This window comes from Pelodiscus sinensis, chromosome 19, assembly GCF_052426305.1.
Source record: "Pelodiscus sinensis isolate ZL-2025 chromosome 19, ASM5242630v1, whole genome shotgun sequence".
Taxonomy (NCBI): Eukaryota; Metazoa; Chordata; order Testudines; family Trionychidae; genus Pelodiscus; species Pelodiscus sinensis.
Genome location: NC_143070.1, coordinates 5,760,897 through 5,782,053, shown reverse-complemented (window position 1 = coordinate 5,782,053; position 21,157 = coordinate 5,760,897). Strand labels below are relative to the sequence as shown.

The following is a 21,157-nucleotide window of genomic DNA, read 5'->3' as shown; positions in this document are numbered from 1 at the left end:
GGCCCGGAGCCTGGCCCCAGAGTCCCCGCGAGCAGCGGCGGCGAGTCGCTTCCTGCGGCCGGGCCGGAGCCAGCGATCGCTCCCCCCGCGCCTGCTGCTGCTGCTGCTGCTGGGTCCTAGCGAGACACTAACTTGCTTGCGCCCCCCCTCCTGCCCCACACCCTGCCCCCTGGCGGCTGCTCCTCCCCTGGGCGCAGCCTGCAGAGAAGCCGGAGGGTCCGTGGGGGGACGGAAAGCAAACACCCAGATCCCGGGAGGGGCAGAAGGGGGGTTTCTATGGGGAGACCCCCGAGGCCACCAGAGACACGGGGGCGCTGGGAGCCGAGACACTCCGACGGGGACCCGCTCTGGGCACAGCCGGGCGCAGGGAGCAGCTGGCCAGAGCCGGGTCTTAGTCGGCGTCCCCCCCCCCCCCCCCCCCGGCTGCCAGGTGTGGGCCGAGCTACCCGCTTTGCTCCCCTCGCCTGCCCCTCCCTTGTGGGTCCAGACCTGCCCACCCCCGGCTTCCAGGCAAAACCCCCAGGTCTGCCCCCGCCCCGCTGCCTGGAAGGTCCAGGCCTGGCGCAGGTTCTGCCCGCCCAGGTGCGCCCGCATTGATGGAAGCGCGGAGCCAGGCGCAGCGCAGCGCAGCGCGGATGGCGGGTGTCTCGCTAGGACCCAGCAGCAGCAGCAGCAGCAGGCGCGGGGGGAGCGATCGCTGGCTCCGGCCCGGCCGCAGGAAGCGACTCGCCGCCGCTGCTCGCGGGGACTCTGGGGCCAGGCTCCGGGCCGGATCCCCGAGCCCCGGCGGGGGCTGCTGCGGGGCCCCGGAGCCCGGGCTGCAGCCGGGAGGGGGAATCTCCGGCCGGGCCAGTCCCGCTGCTCCCTCCCCAGGAGCCTCTCCCCGGGCAGCGCCCCCAGCCCGGCCCTGCCCGGCCCAGCCCCTGCCCCAGGGCGGGCAGCGCTTGGGGGGCAGGTAAGAGAGACCCCCCGGGAGCGGCGCCCCGGTGCCCCTGGGCTGCAGGGGGAAGGTTTGGCCCCAGGCTGCTCTCAGCCCAGCTGGCTGCGAGTCCCCGCCTGGGCCCAAGGCAGCTGCCGCCAGCCCCCCAGCCTGGATGGGGAGCTGGGTACGGCCCCTGCTAGACACGGCAGAGGGGATCGCAGGAATAGGGGGCAGAGCGGATAAAAGTTACCTTCGATTGGCTGAGCCAGCTGCAGTGGTGGCAAAACTAGAGGGAGGGGGGCAGGGGGCTTTTCCTCCCCCCTTTCCCAGAATTTCAGTTCCCATTGTTTTGACGCTGGACTCTTCCTAATCCTCATTATCATTGCGTGGAGGGACGTCTGGGTGCCGGAGAATTCATAGTTTTGATTGAAAAATAGACATCGTAGCCCGTGGCTTCAATACCCTCCCCCCCCTTCCCCCCCCCCCACACGGTTGTGCTGGGACCATTTCTGTTTCTGTGGCGCTGCTGTCATAGGCGTGCAGTGCTGAGTGACTTCCTGGGCTTCCCTCAGATCTTCTACAATTTCCTTTCAGCCACCCATGGGGCTTGCTGCAGCCAGTTATTTGGTCTGTCTCTGCAGCAATTCAGGAAGACTTGGTGACCCAGGGCAATTCAAAAAAATATGTGAATGGCTCCTTAAGAGCCACCTGTGGAGACAGCTGGCAACCCCTTTGAACTGTCATGCTGTCCCGTATTTGGGTCCAGACCCCTAGGTTGGGAAACCCTGTTATAAATCCTAAATATCTGTCCCTAGGGGCATAGTAGTGTCTGGCATGAAATGATCCTCAAAAGGCAATTTCTATGGTATTTATTTATTGTAATAAGTGTTGGAAGCAAGCAGGAGGGTGTATTACACACAGCGTGGGTGGCGTGTCCCTTCGCTTGTTAGGCTTGGTGGACACTGCCAGACAATAGGTTACAATGGATTATATAAGATGCTGATGGGCAGAGGAAGTAACTGTGGGGGAGAGATCCCAGACCCCTCTGGATCGGTGCTAACCGTGAAGCAAAATGGTAGTGCATAGTGTTTTCCGCCCATAGCTTAAAGAACACTTACATCAAGTTAAACAAGTACTTCAACAAAGCAGACATCAATTGTCAATTATATATTAAGTGGCGATGTGTCTGTTAGTGTCAGGAAGGTATCTTTGCACAGATGTGACCCATTGGTGTTGCACCTGGGGGATTAAAGCAGATGCAGTAAGGGTACATGACAATTGCGCATTTATTCCTAGTTCCGTTGAATGTGTTATGTCCCGTAGGGCCTTTCCCTGGGATGTAATTGTCTGGGTAGTTATCTTTATGATGACCTTCTTCTGATGAGCTAAGCAGGGGGGTGGGGAAGGGTAACCTTCATGTACTGTGCCTTTGGCATAGGTGTTCATGTGCCTGTTCCAGACTTGAAATTTAGAATAGGGGTTCTTAACAGAATATCATAGCCTACCTCAGAAATTTTTACCCTACAATAAGCAGAAATACACAATTAACAGGAGTGTTGTGAGCAAGACACGCGAAGTCATTTTTCTGCTCCACTCTGCACTGATTAGGCCTCAGCTAGAGTATTGTGTCCAGTTCTGGGCACCGCATTTCAAGAAAGATGTGGAGAAATTGGAGAAAGTCCAAAGTAGAGCAACAAAAATGATGAAATGTCTAGAAAACATGAGCTAGGCATCTGAAAGAACTGGGCTTGTTTAGTTTGGAAAGGAGAAGATTGAGAGGGGACAGGAGAGCAGTTTTCAAGTATCTAAAAGGGTGTCACAAGGAGGAGGGAGACAAATTGTTCTCCTTAGCCTCTGAGGATAGGACAAGGAGCAATGGGCTTAAACTGCAGCAAGGGAGGTTTAGGTTGGACACTAGGAAAAACTTCCTACCTATCCGGGTGGTGAAACACTGGAATAAATTGCCCAGAGAGGTTGCGGAATCTCCATCATGGGAGATATTTAAGAGCATATTAGACAGAGAGCTGTCAGGGATGATCTCTAGACAGTGCTTGGTCCTGCCATGAGGGTCAGGGACTGGAGTTGATGACCTCTTGAGGTCCCTTCCAGTTCTGTGATTCTGTGTGAACCCCAAAAGTTTAAACCCCCATAACTCACACACCCCAAAAATCTAGAATTTAAATCAAACAAAACCAAAAAACCCTTGTCTTTATTTCTTTATGTGACTCAGCCTTTGGGGTGCACCAGCATCCATACTTTTACCTTCCAAAGAATCTGTAGATATAGAATGATTGTATAATCTTGTAACATGAGTAAACCTCCTACCCCCCCCACACTGTGCGCACTAATTTTCTATGATTTCATTTTTCAATGGATCTGTTTCCACTTCTCGTTGCCTGTATTCCGTTCCCAGCCTTTTCTGCATGCTACTTTCTTTCTGGCAATACGTTTTGGGGCTGTTCTTCCCTCTGGCAAATGCACTGATCTGCATGGCCAGAGTGAAATCATTTTGAAAACGAGTTACTTGATTTCGCCTTTGCATTGGCCAGGCAGGGGGGCACAGACCTAGCTTCACCCTTTATGTTGTCGTAGTGGGACAGCAAAAGGCAGGTTAGTTGCCCCATGGTGAAACCCCCCATTTTCTTATAGACAGCGACTGTACTGCTGACTTGTATGGTAAAAGACCCATTTTTGTACATGGGCTAAAAACTCTGGTTCTGCTTGGGTGGCTGCTCTTCCAGCTCTGTTCCCAAGGACTGCCCCGGTTTGCTCCCATGCATGGGGGAATGATGGAAAGCAAATTAAAACATTTAACACACAGGGGCTGTGTCTAGACTTGCAAGTTTTTCCGCAAAATCATCTGCTTTTGCGGAAAAACTTGCCAGCTGTCTACACTGGCCGCTTGAATTTCTGCAAAAGCACTGACGATCTCATGTAAGATTGTCAGTGCTTTTGCAGAAATACTATGCTGCTCCTGTTCAGGCAAAAGTCTTTTTCCGAAAAACTTTTGCGCAAAAGGGCCAGTGTAGACAGCAAAGATTTGTTTTCTGCAAAAAAGCCCTGATCGAGAAAATGGCGATCGGGGCTTTTTTGCGGAAAAGTACGTCTAGATTAGCCATGGACGCTTTTCCGCAAAAAAGTGCTTTTCCAGAAAAGCGTCCTGCCAATCTAGACGTGCTTTTCCAAAAATGCTTTTAACGGAAAACTTTTCCATTAAAGCAAAATGCAGGACAATGTAGCACTTTAAAGACTAACAAGATGATTTATTAGATGATGAGCTTTCGTGGGCCAGACCCACTTCCTCAGATCAAATAGTGGAAGAAAATAGTCACAACCATATATACCAAAGGATACAATTAAAAAAATGAACACATATGAAAAGGACAAATCACATTTCAGAACAGGAGGGGGATGCGGGGGGGGGGAGGGGGAAGGAAGGAAGGTAAGTGTCTGTGAATTGATGATATTAGAGTTGGGGAGAGTGGGATGTTTGTGAGCTAATGGTATTAGAGGTGATAATTGGGGAAGCTATCTTGGTAATGGGTAAGATAGTTTGACTGTTTGTTCATTCCTTCTCGGAGAGTGTCGAATTTTAACATGAATGACAGTTAAAAGCATTTCTGGAAAATCATACCAGTGTAGACGTCGCCAGGGAATGAGCAGACTGGCCCTGCCTAAACTTCTGCACTAAGGGTCTGCAAGTGAGTCCACCCGAGGTGTGTTGGGGAGGGGGGGCTCTCCCAGTGTGGCTGAGAGTCCCAGAACTCCCTTTTCAAACACCGCCAGGTTCGCACTCCTGCTGGCAGTGGTTGGACCTGCCCAGTGAGAACAGAGGCCCCTGGCAATGGGAAAGCCCCCGCTTCTCCCAGGGCCGTGGTGCTCACCTGGTGGTCCATGGTGAGTTTTTCGGTGGTCCACAGGAACATTGTCCAAAGTCACACGGCATGGGCAGGCATAAAAAAAAATCTGTTAGTAAAAAATGGATTTCAAACCAAAAATGTTCATTGTCTGCTCTTTTTTATCATGCCTCAAAAAGGAGGTGGTCCACGAAAATTGTTTGATTGGCCTGGTGGTCCGTGGACTGAAACGAGTTGAGAACCACTGTCTTAGGGAGTGGGAGGAGGATGGAAACGGAGAGACTGGAAGGGGCAGGAGGAGTGACAAGTGAGGAGGAAGGTTCCCAGCTCCCAGCCCTGCCTCGATCTATCCCTGCAGCCCCTGGGAAGCCTGACTCTTCTGGGTACAATGGGAGGTGCTGAGGGAGGAAAGACCAATGGCTCATGCTGCTAAATGCAGCACACCTGGGGGAGAAGGCAAGCTGGAGGGGATCACTCTACAATAGCAGGACCCCCCCGCCCCCATCTCCTTGCTTTGATTCTAGTCTAAGGAGCCTGGGGATGGGGGAAGTCAGGGTGTGAAATGGACTCCAGGCCCTTCTGTAACCCCAGGCACCTCTCTCGCCCCGACAGGCTGAGGAGACACGTCGAGAGATCGCTCCAGAGCGCCCGTCTGCCAGGGGCCAGGGCCGGGATGGAGCCCGCTCAGGTAGGGGGTTTCAGGGAGCTGCTGGGCAGGGGGAGGGAGAGGCAAGGAGGGGACAGAATGTGACAAACCTGCAGAGTTTCTATGCAGGTTTCGTGGCGACAGGGAAGGAGGGGACGTTCCCATTTTTTCCAAGCAGGACACAACCATCCTGGGCAGGGCTGGGAACATTTTTCAGACTCCCCATGCCGGAGTCTGACCCCACTGGGCAGAGGCTGCTGTGAAATACAAAGGGAGGCCGTCGGGATTCCTGTCCCCGACTCAGAGCTCGGCTTCCCCTCTCAGCCTGTCAAGTGGATGGGGAATGAGAAAACCCAGCACCGCTCTGTCTGCTGTGGACACAAGGAGCTCTCCCCTTCTCTCAAACCTGCAGCCCCCTGGCTGCTCTGAGCAGGGTGTAGGGAGCTTGTACTTTTCTAGGACTGCTCCCCCATGACTAGCAGGATTGTGGCTGGAGCCGCAGGGGCTGAGCAGGGGACTCTTGTTGTTGCAGATGCGGGTGACCTTCGAGGAGGTGGCTGTGTATTTCACCCAGGGGCAGGGGGCGCTGCTGGGACCCGCTCAGAGAGCCCTCTACAGGGACGTCATGCAGGAGAACTACGAGGCAGTGACCTCGCTGGGTAAGGGCGTCCTGGCCCCTCGGGGATTAGGAGCCGTGGGGTCTGCGTGTCCGACACGGGTCAGGTTCTTCCCTGCTCAGGTGGCCTGGACAGGAATGGGTTCCCTGGGCACAGCTGCCGGGGGAGAGCGACTTGCATCTCCATGCCCTGTGCAGTGAGACCAGGGTGTCAAACCCTAATGAATGTGCTGAGCCCACGTATAATGCAATCACACACAGCGCTGCAGCACCTCCTGCTGGCCGGTCCAAGAATTAGCTCTTGCAGCTCTGGAACCTCCTCCTTTCGCAGTGTCCCACTTACTATTTCCTGACTTTCCCCTCTCCACAATTCCAGGCCCTGCATCACTCCCAGATGGCAGCCTCCCTTTCCACAGGTACTGCCCCATGGCTGTGTCCACTCTCGGGTCCTCACTCACCTCCCTCTGAGCTGTAGGGCCAGTGCAGTAGTAGCTCAGGGCCTGAGCCTGGAAGCTAGCTGCTCCATCTTCCTGTTTATCTCTCTAGGCAGCAAGTCCTTCTCCCTCTGGAGTTGGAAAGAGAGTGAGCACCCACTTCCTTCAGTTTTATATCCCCCAGCCAGGCCCTGATTGGCTGCCTCAAGCCTTCGCCCAATTGGCTCCATCTCTCTTCCAGGCCTGTTTTAACTCCTTCTTAGCCAGTTCACTGGTCCCACCCTGTCACATCTTCCCCCCTTCCATCCTTCAAAGGGGCAGAAGTCATTCTAGGGATATAAGCATCTAGTTGACTAGTCGCTTTCCTCCCCCCCCCCCCTTGCTGCCTCTGTATCAGAGGCAGCAAGGAGGGGGAAGCAAGAACCAGTGCTGGGGGGAACTGGCTTAAAAGCCAGTTCCCCCTAGTACTGTTTCCGAGCGAAAGGGAAGGCAGAGGCACAGTGGGAAACAGCACAAGGGAGACGTAAGCAGTCCCTGCTCGCACCGGTCCCACTGCTGTATCTCTCCCTTTGAAATGTAGTAAGAGCCCTACATTTCAAAGAGCTCTCCTACATTTCAAAGGCAGAGGCAGTGCAGTAGGGAACCCCGGGCAAGCAGGGACTCAAGCAGAACCCACTCATCCTGGGTTCCCTGTTGCACCCCTGCCTTTTAAATGTAGTAAGAGCCCTGGGCGGCACCTACTACATTTAAATATCAGAGGCCCAGCTGGGAGAGTGAGTGCCCTGCCCCACCCCTTATTGACTAATCAAAATGTAACACCCCTAAGTCATTCATTGTCCAGTCTGTGTTGGTTCTCATTCACACAGAGAATCCTTATTTACCTCCATTCTTGGAAGTAGCTCCAGCCATGAAGGGAACCTGGGCTCTCCAGGTTTAGAAACAGGCAGGGGTGTAACTGCAGAGCTGTGAGTGTCAGCAAGGGCCCCAGACTGCCCCGATCCTGGGAACTCCTAGTGAGGATGTAAAAATTCCACTTTTCTCCAAAGCCATTTGCCCCTTCCCGGGGGCTTAGTGACCATGTTCCCGTCCTCTTGGATTGCACATTCCCCAGCAGAGACCGGGGACAGGTTCCACTCACGGAATGTCCCTTGGGACAAACGCTTTCCCCACCCTCCATGCACCCTGATCTGCTCTGATTTCACCCCCTGCGCAGGGTTTCCCGTTCCCAAACCTGAGCTGATCGCCAGGCTGGAAAGAGGGGAAGAGCCCTGGGTGCCCGACCTCCAGGCTGGGGAGGAAAGAGAGATCCGGAGAGGCACCTGCACAGGTGAGGACTCACACAGAAACCCACTGGGGAATGAAGGGGAAACTTGAGAATCCCAAAAATGTGGCGCAAGCAAGTGTCCTGAGTGCTCCCTCCTCTCACACAGAGCAGGGCTGTCACCAGCAGATATCACTCAGAGGGCAGGAGTTTCATTCCCGTTTTCCCTCCTCGTGTGTAGTTGTGTGGGGAATGAAGACGGAATCCCATTGCTCATCCTGTGCAATGTCAGTGTGTTGGGTTTTCCCTGGGTGCTGTTCCTCTTTCTCCCTAGCTCAGTGACTCCTGCCTGGATTGTCTCTCTCTCCCAGCAGGTGATGAGACAGCGAGTGTAAAGGAGGAAGAGAATGCCCATCAGGAAGTTCCAGGGGAAATGGAATCACAGGGGTCCTCTGTGGGACGAGATAAAGGGAATTTTTCTCTCTGCTGGGAACAAGGAGAAGCCTTTTTGAACTGGCCCCGCTCAGAGAGGCTGCTGGGAAACTACTCAGAGAGGCAAGTGGAGGAATCTATTAAATGTGAGGGAGGAGACAAGGATCCCACGGCCCAGCACATAAATGCCACGGGAGAGAAACCCTTCCAGTGCCTGCAGTGTGGGAAAGGCTTCATTCTGAGCTCACACCTTGTGACACTTGGGACAATCCCTTCTGGAGAGAAACCCCTTCAATGCTTGGACCGTGGAGAAAGCTTCAGTCACTGCTCAGACCTTAATCACCAAGGGAGAAGCCACACAGGAGAGGATCCCTATCGATGCCTGGATTGCGGGAACTGTTTGAATTGGACGTTGACACCAGTTACACACCAGATGAGCCACACAGGAGAGAGACCCTATAAGTGCTTAGACTGTGGGAAAAGTTTCAAATGGAGGTCAGACATTATTAGACATCAGGCAGTCCACACAGGAGAGAGACCCCATAAATGCTTAAACTGTGGGAAAGGTTTCAAATGGAGGGCGGACCTTGTTAGACATCAGCCAGTCCATACGGGCGAGAGACCCCATAAATGCTTAGACTGTGGGAAATGTTTCATACAGAAATCAATTCTGATAAATCATCAGAGACTCCACACTGGAGAGAGACCCCACAAGTGCTTGGACTGTGGAAAAAGTTTCATACAGAGATCAACTCTTATGAATCATCAAAAGGTCCACATGGGGGAGAGACCCCACAAATATGTGGACGGTGAGAAAAGTTACACACAGAGTTCAACCCTTATTAAGCATCAGGGAATGCACACAGCAGAGAGACCCTACAAGTGTTTGGAATGTGGAAAATGTTTCACGCTGAGATCATCTCTTAGAAATCATCAAACTATCCACAATGGGGAGAAACCCCATAAATGCTTGGACTGTGGGAAAAAGTTTGCACGAAGGTCAGACCTTGTTAGACATCTGGCAAGACACACAGGAGAGAGACCCCACAAATGCTTAGACTGTGGGAAAAGGTTTATGCGGAGGTCAGATCTTGTTACTCATCAGACAATCCACACAGGAGAGAGACCCCACCAGTGCTTGTACTGTGAGAAAAAATTCAGGGTCAAGTCAGCCCTTATTTCACATCAGACAGTCCACACAGGAGAGAGACCCCACAAGTGCTTAGACTGTGGAAAAAGTTTCATATGGAGGTCAGACCTTGTTAAACATCAGAAATTGCACTCAAGAGCGAGACCCCATCAGTGCTTAAAATGTGAAAAGTGTTTCGTATGGAGGTCAGACCTTGTTAGGCATCAGAGAATCCACACAGGAGAGAAACCCCATAAATGCATGGACTGTGGGAAATGTTTCATACAGAGATCTACTCTTATAAATCATCAGAGACTCCACACTGGGGAGAGACCCTATACATGCTTGGACTGTGGAAAAAGTTTCATACAGAAGGCACACCTCATTTTACATGGAAGAATTCATACAGGATCTAAAATCCTGTGACACTAGCCAAGAAAGGGTTAAACAACTTGCCAACTGATTTATCCCGACTCATCCGTTAGAGACATGTTAGATGTGTGTGTAAACGGTAATTAGGTTCCAGTCCACATTAGATAAGCTAGACCTTTGAAATATAAACTTTTATTGTTAAAGAACTGGAGGAACATAGTACTTGTAATAGCCTATGTTTACTTACATCTTGTTAGAGTTTAACACTGTATTCAAACTGTTCCTGTCTAGGGCTGCATTCTCTTCATTCAGAGATTAAAAGGAAATAGTTAACATGTAGATAACTAGAATATTGTCCCACCGTTGCTCGGGTCCTTAATTAATTGTTTTTTTGGAAAATAAAATGCAAATGTCCATGCTTTGTGTACATCATTGGTCTGGTGTGGGGTTGGGGATATGGGGCTCGGTATGCAGGCTGTGCCGGGAAGTGAGGAGTACCCCAGCCTTCTCTCATTGCAGCAGCTTGGGGCCGGGTGCTGGTCAGTCTTGGCTGGAAGAGAAGAGACTAAGTGGAGTACTTGGGGAAGGGGGGGCTATAGACCCCTACCCCATGGGGTCTGAAGCTACCTGGCCCCTCACTTTGATGCCCACATAGAACCCGGGCTGTGCTGTACCTTGCAGAAGCAATAAACCCTCTTTATTCTACTGGCTGGTGGAGTCTCATCATGTTGCAGATGGGGTGCAGGATCGGGGGGGTCCCTGACGTGCCATCACATACCCTCCCAGAGCCAGCATCCCCCCCTACTCCCCACCCAGGTCCAGCACCCCCTCTGCACCCAAGCATCTTCTCACAGAACCAGCACCCCCTCCTGCATCCCTGCCCCCTCCCAGATCCAGAACCCCTTCCTGCACCCCCAACCCCCTCCTGGACTCCTTCCCCCCCTCCTGGACTCCTGCCCCCTCCCAGAGCCAGCATCCCCCCCCTACTCCCCACCCAGGTCCAGCACCCCCTCTGCACCCAAGCATCTTCTCACAGAACCAGCACCCCCTCCTGCATCCCTGCCCCCTCCCAGATCCAGAACCCCTTCCTGCACCCCCAACCCCCTCCTGGACTCCTTCCCCCCCTCCTGGACTCCTGCCCCCTCCCAGAGCCAGCATCCCCCCCTACTCCCCACCCAGGTCCAGCACCCCCTCTGCACCCAAGCATCTTCTCACAGAACCAGCACCCCCTCCTGCATCCCTGCCCCCTCCCAGATCCAGAACCCCTTCCTGCACCCCCAACCCCCTCCTGGACTCCTGCCCCCTCCCAGATCCAGCAGCCCCTCCTGCACTCCTGCCCCAACCCTGACCCTCCTCCCAGAGCCAGCACCCCAAAATACCATCCCAACCCTGAACCCTATCTTGGAGTCAGGATCTCATACTCACCTTCCTGCCGAAACCCTCTCCTGCACCACGGACCCCTCCTGCCAGAACCAGCGCTACATACCCCTTCCTGAACCCCAACCCCCCACTTGTACGCCAAGTTCCAAACCTGAACCCCTTCCTAAAGTCAGCACCTAATCCCCCTGCTAAACGCCACCCCCTGCCCCAGCCCAGTAACAGTGAAGGGGAGCAGAGCCAGTGACAGGGGGGGCATTGGGGAACAGCTGGGGCCTCAGGGATCGAGCAGGGTAGATTCTGGGCACCCCTTAAAAGCCAAAGATCTTGGGCATGATAAGTTTGGGGATCCCTGTTTGACAGGGGCCTGTCCCATCCCGTCTCCTGGGACTCAGCCAGGGTGAGGCTGAAAGAACCTGAGCAGAGCTCACCGGAGAGGGGTCCCCAGCCAGCAGCCTCAACGGGCTCGGGCTACATCCCAACATCTCTGGGGAGTGAGATTGGGGCTGGGGCCGCTGGGCGGCGCGGCGCGGATGGCGGGTGTCTCGCTAGGACCCAGCAGCAGCAGCAGGCGCGGGGGGAGCGATCGCTGGCTCCGGCCCGGCCGCAGGAAGCGACTCGCCGCCGCTGCTCGCGGGGACTCTGGGGCCAGGCTCCGGGCCGGATCCCCGAGCCCCGGCGGGGGCTGCTGCGGGGCCCCGGAGCCCGGGCTGCAGCCGGGAGGGGGAATCTCCGGCCGGGCCAGTCCCGCTGCTCCCTCCCCAGGAGCCTCTCCCCGGGCAGCGCCCCCAGCCCGGCCCGGCCCAGCCCCTGCCCCAGGGCGGGCAGCGCTTGGGGGGCAGGTAAGAGAGACCCCCCGGGAGCGGCGCCCCGGTGCCCCCGGGCTGCAGGGGGAGGGGTTGGCCCCGGGCTGCTCCCAGCGGAGCTGGCTGCGAGTCCCCGCCCGGGGCAGCTGCCGCCCGCCTGTACAGAGTGTGGGGTGAGCCGGGGCACAGACCCTGCCAGGCAGCGCAGAGGGTAAAACCCAGGAGTAGGGGGGCAAAAGGGGTGAAAGTTCCCCCATGGGCTGAGCCAGCTGCTGGGGTTGCAAAACTAGAGGGAGGGGGGCAGAGGGGCTTCCCCGCTTGCCCAGGGTCTTGGCTCCCATTGTTCTGACTCGGAGCTCTCCATTCTAAGGCGCATTGTCACTGCGCGGAGGGACGTCATTGTGCCGTCATCCTCCCCCGCAATTCTAGAATTCTAATAAAAAAACAAAGAAAAGGAATTTCTCTGTCCCAGTGTGTCCTGCCTTCCCGGCCTTCTAGCCTCAGGCTTTTCCCGTCCAAAGGATCCGTAGCTCTAGACGGGTTGGTTGCAGCAGTGATCGCCAGCATTTTAAGCACAAGGTCACTTTTTGAGTGTTACGTGCGATCTAAGAGCTACCTCAAATATAAATACCGTGGCCCCGCCTCCTTTCCACCCCTTCTCCAAGGCCCCGCCCCTGCTCACTCCATCCTCCCTCTCTTGCCTAGCCTCACTCACTTTCATCAGGCTGGGGTAGAGGTTTGGGCTGCAGGCTCTGGTCTTGGATTCAGGGATCTGGACTGTGAGAGCTCTGAGCTGCTCTTGGGACAGGCAGTTGGGCTGCAGGCGTGCTCTGGGCTTGGGCTGTTTGAGGGGGGTTCATGATTGGGGTAGAAGTTTGGGATGTGGGCTCCATCTGGGCCCTGCTTACCTCAGGTGGCTCCTGGTTGGTGATGCAGTGGGGCTAAGGCATGCTTACCCCTGCCCTGGCCCGCTCCCTAAAGCAGCCAGCAAACTCCCTCCATCCCAAGTCCTCTTGTGCCCCCTCTCTGCTTTGTGGAGAAAGGCTACAAAGTGGCAGGAGGCACCCTGACATCAGCACCCCTCCCGTGCCCTGTCCAGAAAGCAGGAAGCTCCCCAGGGGAGGGGCAGTTCCAAGGCAAAGGGCAGGAGATGAGCGTTAGTGGGGAGGGCAGCTGAAATGCTGGCACTTGATCAGGGGCAGATGACCATTTTGCGCATGCACGGTGGCACCACAGCACATGTGCGGGGCTTCTTGAAGCGCGGGGCCTAGGGTGGCCGCCCCGCTTGCCCCGCCCTATATCCACCCCTGCACTTGACAGCCTCTTGGCCAAACCAGTCAGGATCACCTGTCAGAGGCTCCAAGATCTACCAGTCGATCCCGATCGACTGGTTGGTGACCACTGGGTTACAGGGTCACCCATGAGCCACCCCCATTGCACACACCCACATGTACCTCCTGCTTTTCGGGGACTTCATTTGTCAGCTGCTCTGTTTCCACTTCTCCTTGCCCGTGCTAAGTTCCCAGCCTCTGATGGACGCTGTATTGTGATGCATTTCAGGGCTGCTCTTCGTTCTGCCCAAGGTGCTGATCTGCGCTGCCAAAGTCAAATCATTTTCGGCTTCTGCCTGGCGTTGCTCAGGCAGGGGGACACAGGCCTGGCCTCACCCTTTGTGTTGTCGCAGCGGGATACCTAATGCAGGTGAGTTGCCCCATGGCGACTCCCCCCCCCCCTTTTCTTACAGACACCGACTGTGCTGCTGTCTCCCATGTTCAATGGCCCATTATTGTACAAGGGCTGAAAACTCTGGTTCTGCTTGTGTGGCTGCTACTCCAGCTCCATCCCCAGGGACTGCGCCGGTTTGCTCCCATCTATAGGGGCATCATGGAGAGCAAATTAAAACATGTAACACAAGCAGACTTACTCAATGATGCCCAGCTCCTTCAGGGCAGGGGGTTGGTGCGGGGGACAAGAGCTGGGTGATGAGAGGGGGCTAGAGGGTCACACGACAGTATCAGGCAGAATCCTCCTTAGTGGTTCCTTTGATTCTGCTCTTTTTCTGGCATTTGGCTCAGAGATGCTAGTTTTGGGAAGGGGAAACAGGGCTGTGACTGGGACTCCAGCCCCTTCTGTAACCTCCCCAATCACCCCTCTCATCCCAACAGGCTGAGGAATCACGTCCACATTTCACTCCAGAGCGTCCCATCGGCCAGGGGTCAGGGCCAGGCAATGGCTGTGATGGAGCCAGCTCAGGTAGGGGAATGTCAGGGAACTTCTGGGCAGGTGGGGGAAAACCCGCTGAGTTTCTGAGCAGGCCCATTGGCAGCAGGGAAGGAAGGGACGTTCCCATGTTCTCAAACAGGACACAGTCAACCTGGGCAGAGTTGGGAATATTTTCCAGATGCCCAGGGCTGGAACCTGACCCCACTGGGCAGAGGCTGCTGTGAAATACCAAGGGAAGCTGTCGGGATTCCTGTCCCTGGCTGTGAGCTCAGCTTCCCATCAGCCTGTGGCTAGGAGGGGTGTGGGGAATGAGAAGACCCTGCCATGCCCTGTCTGCTGGGGGCACAAGAAGCTCTCCCCTTCTCCCACCTCCTGGCTGCTCTGAGCAGGGTGATGGGGATCCTGCTTTTCTAGGAGCCTCCCCCGCATGATTAGCAGGATGGTGGCTGGGGCCGCAGGCAGTGGGTGAGGGACTCTTGTTGTTGCAGATGCGGGTGACTTTCGAGGAGGTGGCTGTGTATTTCACCCCGGGGCAGGGGGCGCTGCTGGGCCCCGCTCAGAGAGCCCTCTACAGGGACGTCATGCAGGAGAACTACGAGGCGGTGACCTCGCTGGGTAAGGGCGTCCTGGCCCCTCGGGGATTAGGAGCCGTGGGGTCTGCGTGTCCGACACGGGTCAGGTTCTTCCCTGCTCAGAGAAATGAGGGGACTGGGTTACCCAGGGCACAGCTGCCCTGCGAGAGAGACTTGCATCTCTGTTCCCTTTCCAATGGGACACGGTGTCAAAGCCTAATGGACGTGCTGAGCACACGTGTAATACAAGCACACCCAGCGCTGCAGCCGGCCCAAGAATTAGCTCTTTCCAGCTCTGGGGAGCCCTTCTCCAGCCATGTCCCATCTGCTATTTCCAAACCTTCCCCTCTCCACCATGCCAGGCCCTAAATCCCTCCCAGAAGGCAGCCTCCAGAGAGTAGTTATTAACAGTTCACAATCCTGCTGGAAAGGCATAACAAGTGGGGTTCTGAAGCCGTCTGTTTTGGGATCGGTTCTGTTTAATATCGTCATCAATGATTTAGATATCGGCATAGAGAGTACACTTATTCGCTACGTCTACACTGGCATGATTTTCCGGAAATGCTTTTAACGGAAATGTTTTCCGTTAAAAGCATTTTCGGAAAAGCACGTCTAGATTGGCAGGATGCTTTTCTGGAAAAGCACTTTTAGCAGAAAAGTGTCCGTGGCCAATCTAGACGCGCTTTTCCGCAAAAAAGCCTCGATTGCCATTTTCGCGATTGGGGCTTTTTTGCGGAAAACACTACTGTGCTGTCTACACTGGCCCTTTTGCGCAAAAGTCGTTCGGAAAAGGACTTTTGCCCGAACGGGAGCAGCATAGTTTTTCCAGAAAAGCACTGATGATTTTACAGTAGATCTTCGGTGCTTTTCCAGAAATTCAAGCGGCCAGTGTAGACAGCTGGCAAGTTTTTCCGGAAAAGCGGCTGATTTTCTGGAAAAACTTGCCAGTCTAGACACAGCCAGTAAGTTTGCAGATGATACCAAGCTGGGAGGGGTTGCGACTGCTTTGGAGGATAGGGTCATAATTCAAAATGATATGGACAAATTGAAGAAATGGTCTGAGGTACACAGGATGAAGCTTAATAAGGACAAATGCAAAGTGCTCCACTTAGGAAGGAACAATCAGTTTCACACATACAGAATGGGAAGCGACTGTCTAGGAAGGAGCATGGCAGAAAGAGATGTAGTGGTTATAGTGGATCACAAGCTAAATATGAGTCAACAGTGTGACACTGTTGTAAAAAAAGCCAACATGATTCTAGGATGCATTAACAGGAGTGTTGTGAGCAAGACACAAGAAGTCATTCTTCCACTCTACCCTGCACTGATTAGGCCTCAGTTGGAGTATTGTGTTCAGTTCTGGGCGCCGCATTTCAAGAAAGATGTGGAGAAATTGGAGAAGGTCCAGAGAAGAGCAACAAGAATGATGAAAGGTCTAGAGAACATAACTTATGAAGGAAGACTGAAAGAATTGGGCTTGTTTAGTTTGGAAAAGAGAAGACTGAGAGGGGACATGAGAGCAGTTTTCAGGTATCTAACAGGGTGTCACAAGGACGAGGGAGAAAACTTGTTCATCTTGGCCTCTGAGGATAGAACAAGAAGCAATGGGCTTAAACTGCAGCAAGGGAGGTTTCGGTTGGACATTAGGAAAAAGTCCTAATCTCAGGGTGGTTAAACATTGGAATAAATTACCCAGGGAGGTTGTGGAATCTCCATCTCTGGAGATATTTAAGAGCAGGTTAAATAAATATCTATCAGGGATGGTCTAGACAGTGCTGAGTCCTGCCGTGAGGGCAGAGGACTGGACTCGATGACCTCTTGAGGTCCCTTCCAGTGCTAGTATTCTATGATTCTCCCTCCCATGGGTCCTACCCCCTGGCTGTGTCCACACTCTGGGGTCCTCACTCCTCTCTGAGCTGCATGGCCAGTGAGGTAGCTCAGGTGGAACCCTGCTGGCTCCCTGGCTGCTCCATCTCACTATTTCTCTCTCTAGGCAGCAAGTCCTTCTCCCTCTGGAGTCCAAGAGAGACTTGAGTGCCCCCAGTTTTATATCCCTCAGCCAGGCCCTGATTGGCTGCCTCAAGCCTTCTCCCAATTGGTTCCTGCCACAGCCCTCTCCAAGGCCTGTTTTAACCCCTTGTTAGCCAGTGCAGGGGGAGAGGTCTCCGTCTCCTCACACCTCCCCACCCTTCCTGCTTTCAAGGGGCAGAAGTGAGTCATTATTCTGCCACACACAGAATCCTTACATACCTCGCTTCTTGGGACTACCTCCACCTGTGGGAAGAGCTCTGGGCTCTGCAGATTTATAAACAAGCAGGGGTTTAACTGCAGAGCTATGTGAGCCCCCACATACTGGCCAGATCCTGGGAACGCCTAGCGAGGGTGTAAAAATCCCACGTCTCTCCAAAGCTATTTGCCTCTCCCTAGAGGACTCAGTGACCATGTTCCCGTCCTCTTGAAATTTGCATTCCCCAGCAGAGCCCGGGGATAGCTTCCACTCACGGAATGTCCCTTGGGACAGATGTTCTCCCCACCCTTCGTGTTTCCTGATCTGCTCTGCTTTCACCCCCTGCGCAGAGTTTCCCGTTCCCAAACCTGAGCTGATCGCCCGGCTGGAACGAGGGGAAGAGCCCTGGGTGCTCGACGAGGAAGGAGAGATCCCAGGAGGCACCCGCACAGGTGAGGACTGACACAGAAACCCGCTGGGGAATGAAGGGAAAACTTGAAAATCCCCCAAATGTGGTGTAAGTATGTTCCGTGAAATCTGCTTCCCCATACTCAGTGTAAGGCTGTAATCAGCAGATAGCATGCACAGAGGCAGGAGTTTCCTTCCCTGTGTGTGCTTCTGTGGGAAGTGAAGACGGAATCCCATTGCTCGTCCTGTGCAATTTCAGTGTGTTGGGTTTTCCCTGGGTGCTGTTCCTCTTTCTCCCCAGCTCAGTGACTCCTGCCTGGATTGTCTCTCTCTCCCAGCAGGTGATGAGACACTGAGTGTGAAGGAGGAAGAGAATGCCCATCAGGAAGTTCTAGTGGAAATGGAATCACAGGGGACCTCTGTGGGACGAGCTAAAGGGAATTTTTCTCTCTGCTGGGAACAAGGAGAAGCCTTTTTGAACTGGCCCAGCTCAGAGAGGCTGCCGGGAAACTACTCAGAGAGGCAAGTGGATGAATCTATTAAATGTGAGGGAGGAGACAAGGATCCCACGGCCCAGCACATAAATGCCAAGGGAGAGAAACCCTTCCAGTGTCTGCAGTGTGGGAAAGGCTTCATTCTAAGATTACAGCTTGTGACACCCGGGACAATCCCTTCCGGAGAGAAACCCCTTCAATGCTTGGACCATGAAGAAAGCTTCAATAACTGCTCAGACTTCAATAGCCATGGGAAAAGCCACATAGGAGACAAACCCTGCCAATGCCTGGACTGTGAAAACAGTTTCAATTGGAAGTCGACAGCACTTACACATCAGAAAAGCCCCATAAGAGAGAGACCCTATAAGTGCTTAGAGTGTGGGAAAAGTTTCCGATGGAGGTCAGACCTTGTTAGACATCAAGCAATCCATGGAGGAGAGAGACCCTATCAGTGCGTGGACTGTGGGAAAAGTTTCAGATGGAGGTCAGATCTTGTTAGGCATCTGGTAATCCACACAGGAGAGAGACCTTACAAATGCTTGCACTGTGAGAAAACTTTCAAGGAAAAGTCAGCTCTTCAGAAACATCAGGCAATCCACACGGGAGAGAAACCCCACAGATGCTTAGTGTGTGGGAAAAATTTCGTTCGGAGGTCAGTCCTTGTTTTACATCAGAGAGTCCACACAGGAGAGAGACCCTATAAGTGCTTGGACTGTGGGAAAAGTTTCAGATGGAGGTCAGACCTTGTTAGACATCAGGTAATCCACACAGGAGAGAGACCCTACAAGTGCTTGTACTGTGAGAAACATTTCAAGGAAAAGATAGCCCATGACAAACATCAGGCAATGCACACTGAAGAGAGACCCCACAAATGCTTAGTCTGTGGGAAAAGTTTCATACAGAGGTCAGTCCTTGTTTCACATCAGGCAGTCCACACAGGAGAGAGACCCCACAAGTGCGTGGAATGTGGGAAAAGTTTCATGCAGAAGTCAGACCTTGTTAGACATCAGAGAACCCACACAGGGGAGAAACCCCATAAGTGTTTGGAATGTGGAAAAAGTTTCATGCAGAGGTCAGACCTTGTTAGACATCAGAGAATCCACAGTAGAGCGAGCACCCATAAATACTTGGACTGTGCAAAGAGTTCCATACAGGGATCATGTCTAATAAATCATCAAAACACCCATACTGCAGAGAGACCACACAAGTATGTGGACTGTGGGAAAAGTCACATACAGAGTTCAGACCTCAATAAACATCAGGTAATCCATACAGCAGAGAGACCCCATAAGTGTTTGCAATGTGGAAAATGTTTCACACAGAAATCAGGTCTTAAAAATCATCAAAGCATGCACACTGGGGAGAGACTCCATAAGTGCTTGGACTGCGGGAAGAGTTTTATGTGGAGGTCTGAACTAGTTAGACATCTGGCAGTCCACACAGGAGAAAGATTCCACAAATGTTTAGACTGTGGGAAAAGTTTCATGTCACGCTCAGACCTTGTTAGACATCAGAGAATCCACACAGGAGAGAAACCCCATAAGTGCTTAGACTGCGGGAAAAGTTTCACACAGAGATCAGCTCTTATAAATCATCAGACACTCCACACAGGGGAGCGACCCCACAAGTGCTTGTACTGTGAGAAAAATTTCAGGGTAAAGTCCGCCCTTGACAAACATCAGGCAAACCACACAGGAGAGAGACCCCATAAGTGCTTAGTCTGTGGGAAAAGTTTCATATGGAGGTCGGAGCTTGTTAGCCATCAGATATTGCACACAAGAAGAAGACCCCATAAGTGCTTTAAGTGTAGAAAAAGTTTCATGCGGAGGTCAGACCTTGTTAGGCATCAGAGAATCCACACGGGACGGAAACCCCATAAATGCATGGACTGTGGGAAATGTTTCATACAGAAGTCAGACCTCCTTGTACATGGAAGAATCCACCAAGGATCAAAAATTCCGTGACAATTCCCAAGAAAGGGGTCAGCAATTTGCAGACTGATTGACTCTGATTCATCCTTAGAGACATGTTAGAAATGTGTGTAAATGGTAATTAGGTTCCAGTCCACATTAGATAAGCTAGAGCTTTAAAATGTAAACTTTTGGGCTACATCTACACTGGCACCCTTTTCCGGAAATGCTTAAAACAGAACCGTTTTCCGTTATAAGTATTTCCGGAAAAAGAGCATCTCCATTGGCAGGATGCTTTTCCGGAAAAGCCCTTTTTCCAGAAAAGCGTCCGTGGCCAATGTAGACGCGCTTTTCCGGAAAAAAGCCCCGATTGTCATTTTTGCAATCGGGGCTTTTTTGCGGAAAAGACTACTGTGCTGTCTACACTGGCCCTTTTCCAGAACAGTTTTCCCGAAAAAGGACTTTTGCCCGAGCGGGAGCAGCATAGTTTTTCCGGAAAAGCAGCTGATTTCTTACAGTAGATCGTCAGTGCTTTTCCAGAAAAGCAAGCGGCCAGTGTAGACAGCTCGCAGCTTATTCCGGAAAAGCAGCTGCTTTTCCGGAATAAGGGCCCAGTGTAGACACAGCCTTGTTGTGAAAAAATGGGAAGAAGAGAGTAATACAGGTTGCACGTCTATAAACTGAAAGTGCCGAACCACAGATGTTCCAGAACGCTGCAAGGGATTGGGAGGCCTGGTACCTGGTTTGATGGATTTGGGGGGCGGGGGAAGGAAGGACGGCCCACAGCGTCCTCAGCTGGACTGCAGGAGTGGGCGAAGTTAACAGGGAAGCCCGGTGGCAGAGCAGTGTAGGGGATGGGCCAGCAGTGCGGATGAAGGGGGGCAAAAATGACCTACCCTGGTCCAGGAAAATTCCTCATCTGGAACCAATGAGGTCCAAGGGTGCCGGACCAGAGAGGTCCACCCTGTAGTCTGTGTTGACTTATATCTTGTTAGAGTTTAACGCTGTCCCTGTCTAGGGCTGTATTCTCTTCATCCAGAGATCAGAAGGAAACCGTTAACACCTAGAACAACCAGACTATTGACCCAGCGTTGCTTGGATCCTTCATTAATTTTTGTTATTTGGAAAATAAAATGAAAATGTCCATGCTTTGGGTAAATCTTTGCTTTGGAGTGGGGCTGGGGACGCAGTTAATTCCAGTGTTTAACCATCTCAATAGGAAGTTTTTCCGAATGTCCAACCTAAACCTCCTGTGCTGCAGTTTAAGCCCATTGCTTCCTGTTCTATCATCAGAGGCCGAGGAGAACAATTTTTCTCTCTCCTCCTTGTGACACCCTTTTAGATCCTTGAAAACTGCTCTCATGTCCCCTCTCAGTCTTTTCCTTTCCAAACTAAACAAGCCCAGTTCTTTCAGTCTTCCCTCCTAGCTCATGTTCTCTAGACCTTTAATCATTCTTGTTGCTCTTCTCTG

At 52.9% G+C, this 21,157-nt stretch overlaps 2 protein-coding genes across 8 annotated transcripts; both read left to right on the top strand.

Annotated features, from left to right (window-relative positions):
• Positions 1 to 117: 117 nt before the first annotated feature.
• LOC102445850 (uncharacterized) lies at positions 118 to 20,834 on the top strand. 6 transcript variants are annotated; one of them, XM_089770775.1, is made up of 6 exons: positions 118 to 955; positions 13,413 to 13,553; positions 14,018 to 14,105; positions 14,564 to 14,690; positions 17,225 to 17,326; positions 17,621 to 20,834. In XM_089770775.1, the coding sequence occupies exons 3-6, from the start codon at positions 14,082 to 14,084 to the stop codon at positions 19,738 to 19,740; spliced, it is 2,373 nt and encodes a 790-aa protein (XP_089626901.1). In that variant the 5' UTR covers positions 118 to 955; positions 13,413 to 13,553; positions 14,018 to 14,081; the 3' UTR covers positions 19,741 to 20,834. The 6 variants fall into 6 exon arrangements, with proteins under 6 accessions (XP_089626901.1, XP_075770006.2, XP_089626900.1 ...); XM_075913891.2 differs by lacking the exon at positions 118 to 955 and adding an exon at positions 11,623 to 11,888 and having other exon boundaries at positions 17,624 to 20,834; XM_089770774.1 differs by lacking the exon at positions 118 to 955 and adding an exon at positions 11,623 to 11,888.
• On the top strand, positions 4,375 to 10,087 carry LOC112547588 (uncharacterized). Of its 2 annotated transcripts, none has more exons than XM_025190171.3 (4): positions 4,375 to 5,467; positions 5,958 to 6,084; positions 7,689 to 7,802; positions 8,111 to 10,087. In XM_025190171.3, the coding sequence occupies exons 1-4, from the start codon at positions 5,342 to 5,344 to the stop codon at positions 9,721 to 9,723; spliced, it is 1,980 nt and encodes a 659-aa protein (XP_025045956.3). In that variant the 5' UTR covers positions 4,375 to 5,341; the 3' UTR covers positions 9,724 to 10,087. The 2 variants fall into 2 exon arrangements, with proteins under 2 accessions (XP_025045956.3, XP_089626918.1); XM_089770792.1 differs by having other exon boundaries at positions 4,377 to 5,467; positions 8,108 to 10,087.
• Positions 20,835 to 21,157: the final 323 nt, after the last annotated feature.

What these genes read in the sequence shown, in the direction of transcription:
- LOC112547588 (XM_089770792.1), top strand. Translation starts at nt 5,342, where the DNA reads ATGGACTCCAGGCCCTTCTGTAACCCCAGGCACCTCTCTCGCCCCGAC. An exon ending in CCGGGATGGAGCCCGCTCAG is followed by an intron (nt 5,468 to 5,957) that starts GTAGGGGGTTTC and finishes TTGTTGTTGCAG; the next exon opens with ATGCGGGTGACCTTCGAGGA. An exon ending in CCGGAGAGGCACCTGCACAG is followed by an intron (nt 7,803 to 8,107) that starts GTGAGGACTCAC and finishes TCTCTCTCCCAG; the next exon opens with CAGGTGATGAGACAGCGAGT.
- LOC102445850 (XM_089770775.1), top strand. Translation starts at nt 14,082, where the DNA reads ATGGCTGTGATGGAGCCAGCTCAG. An exon ending in CGAGGCGGTGACCTCGCTGG is followed by an intron (nt 14,691 to 17,224) that starts GTAAGGGCGTCC and finishes CCCCCTGCGCAG; the next exon opens with AGTTTCCCGTTCCCAAACCT. An exon ending in CCCAGGAGGCACCCGCACAG is followed by an intron (nt 17,327 to 17,620) that starts GTGAGGACTGAC and finishes TCTCTCTCCCAG; the next exon opens with CAGGTGATGAGACACTGAGT.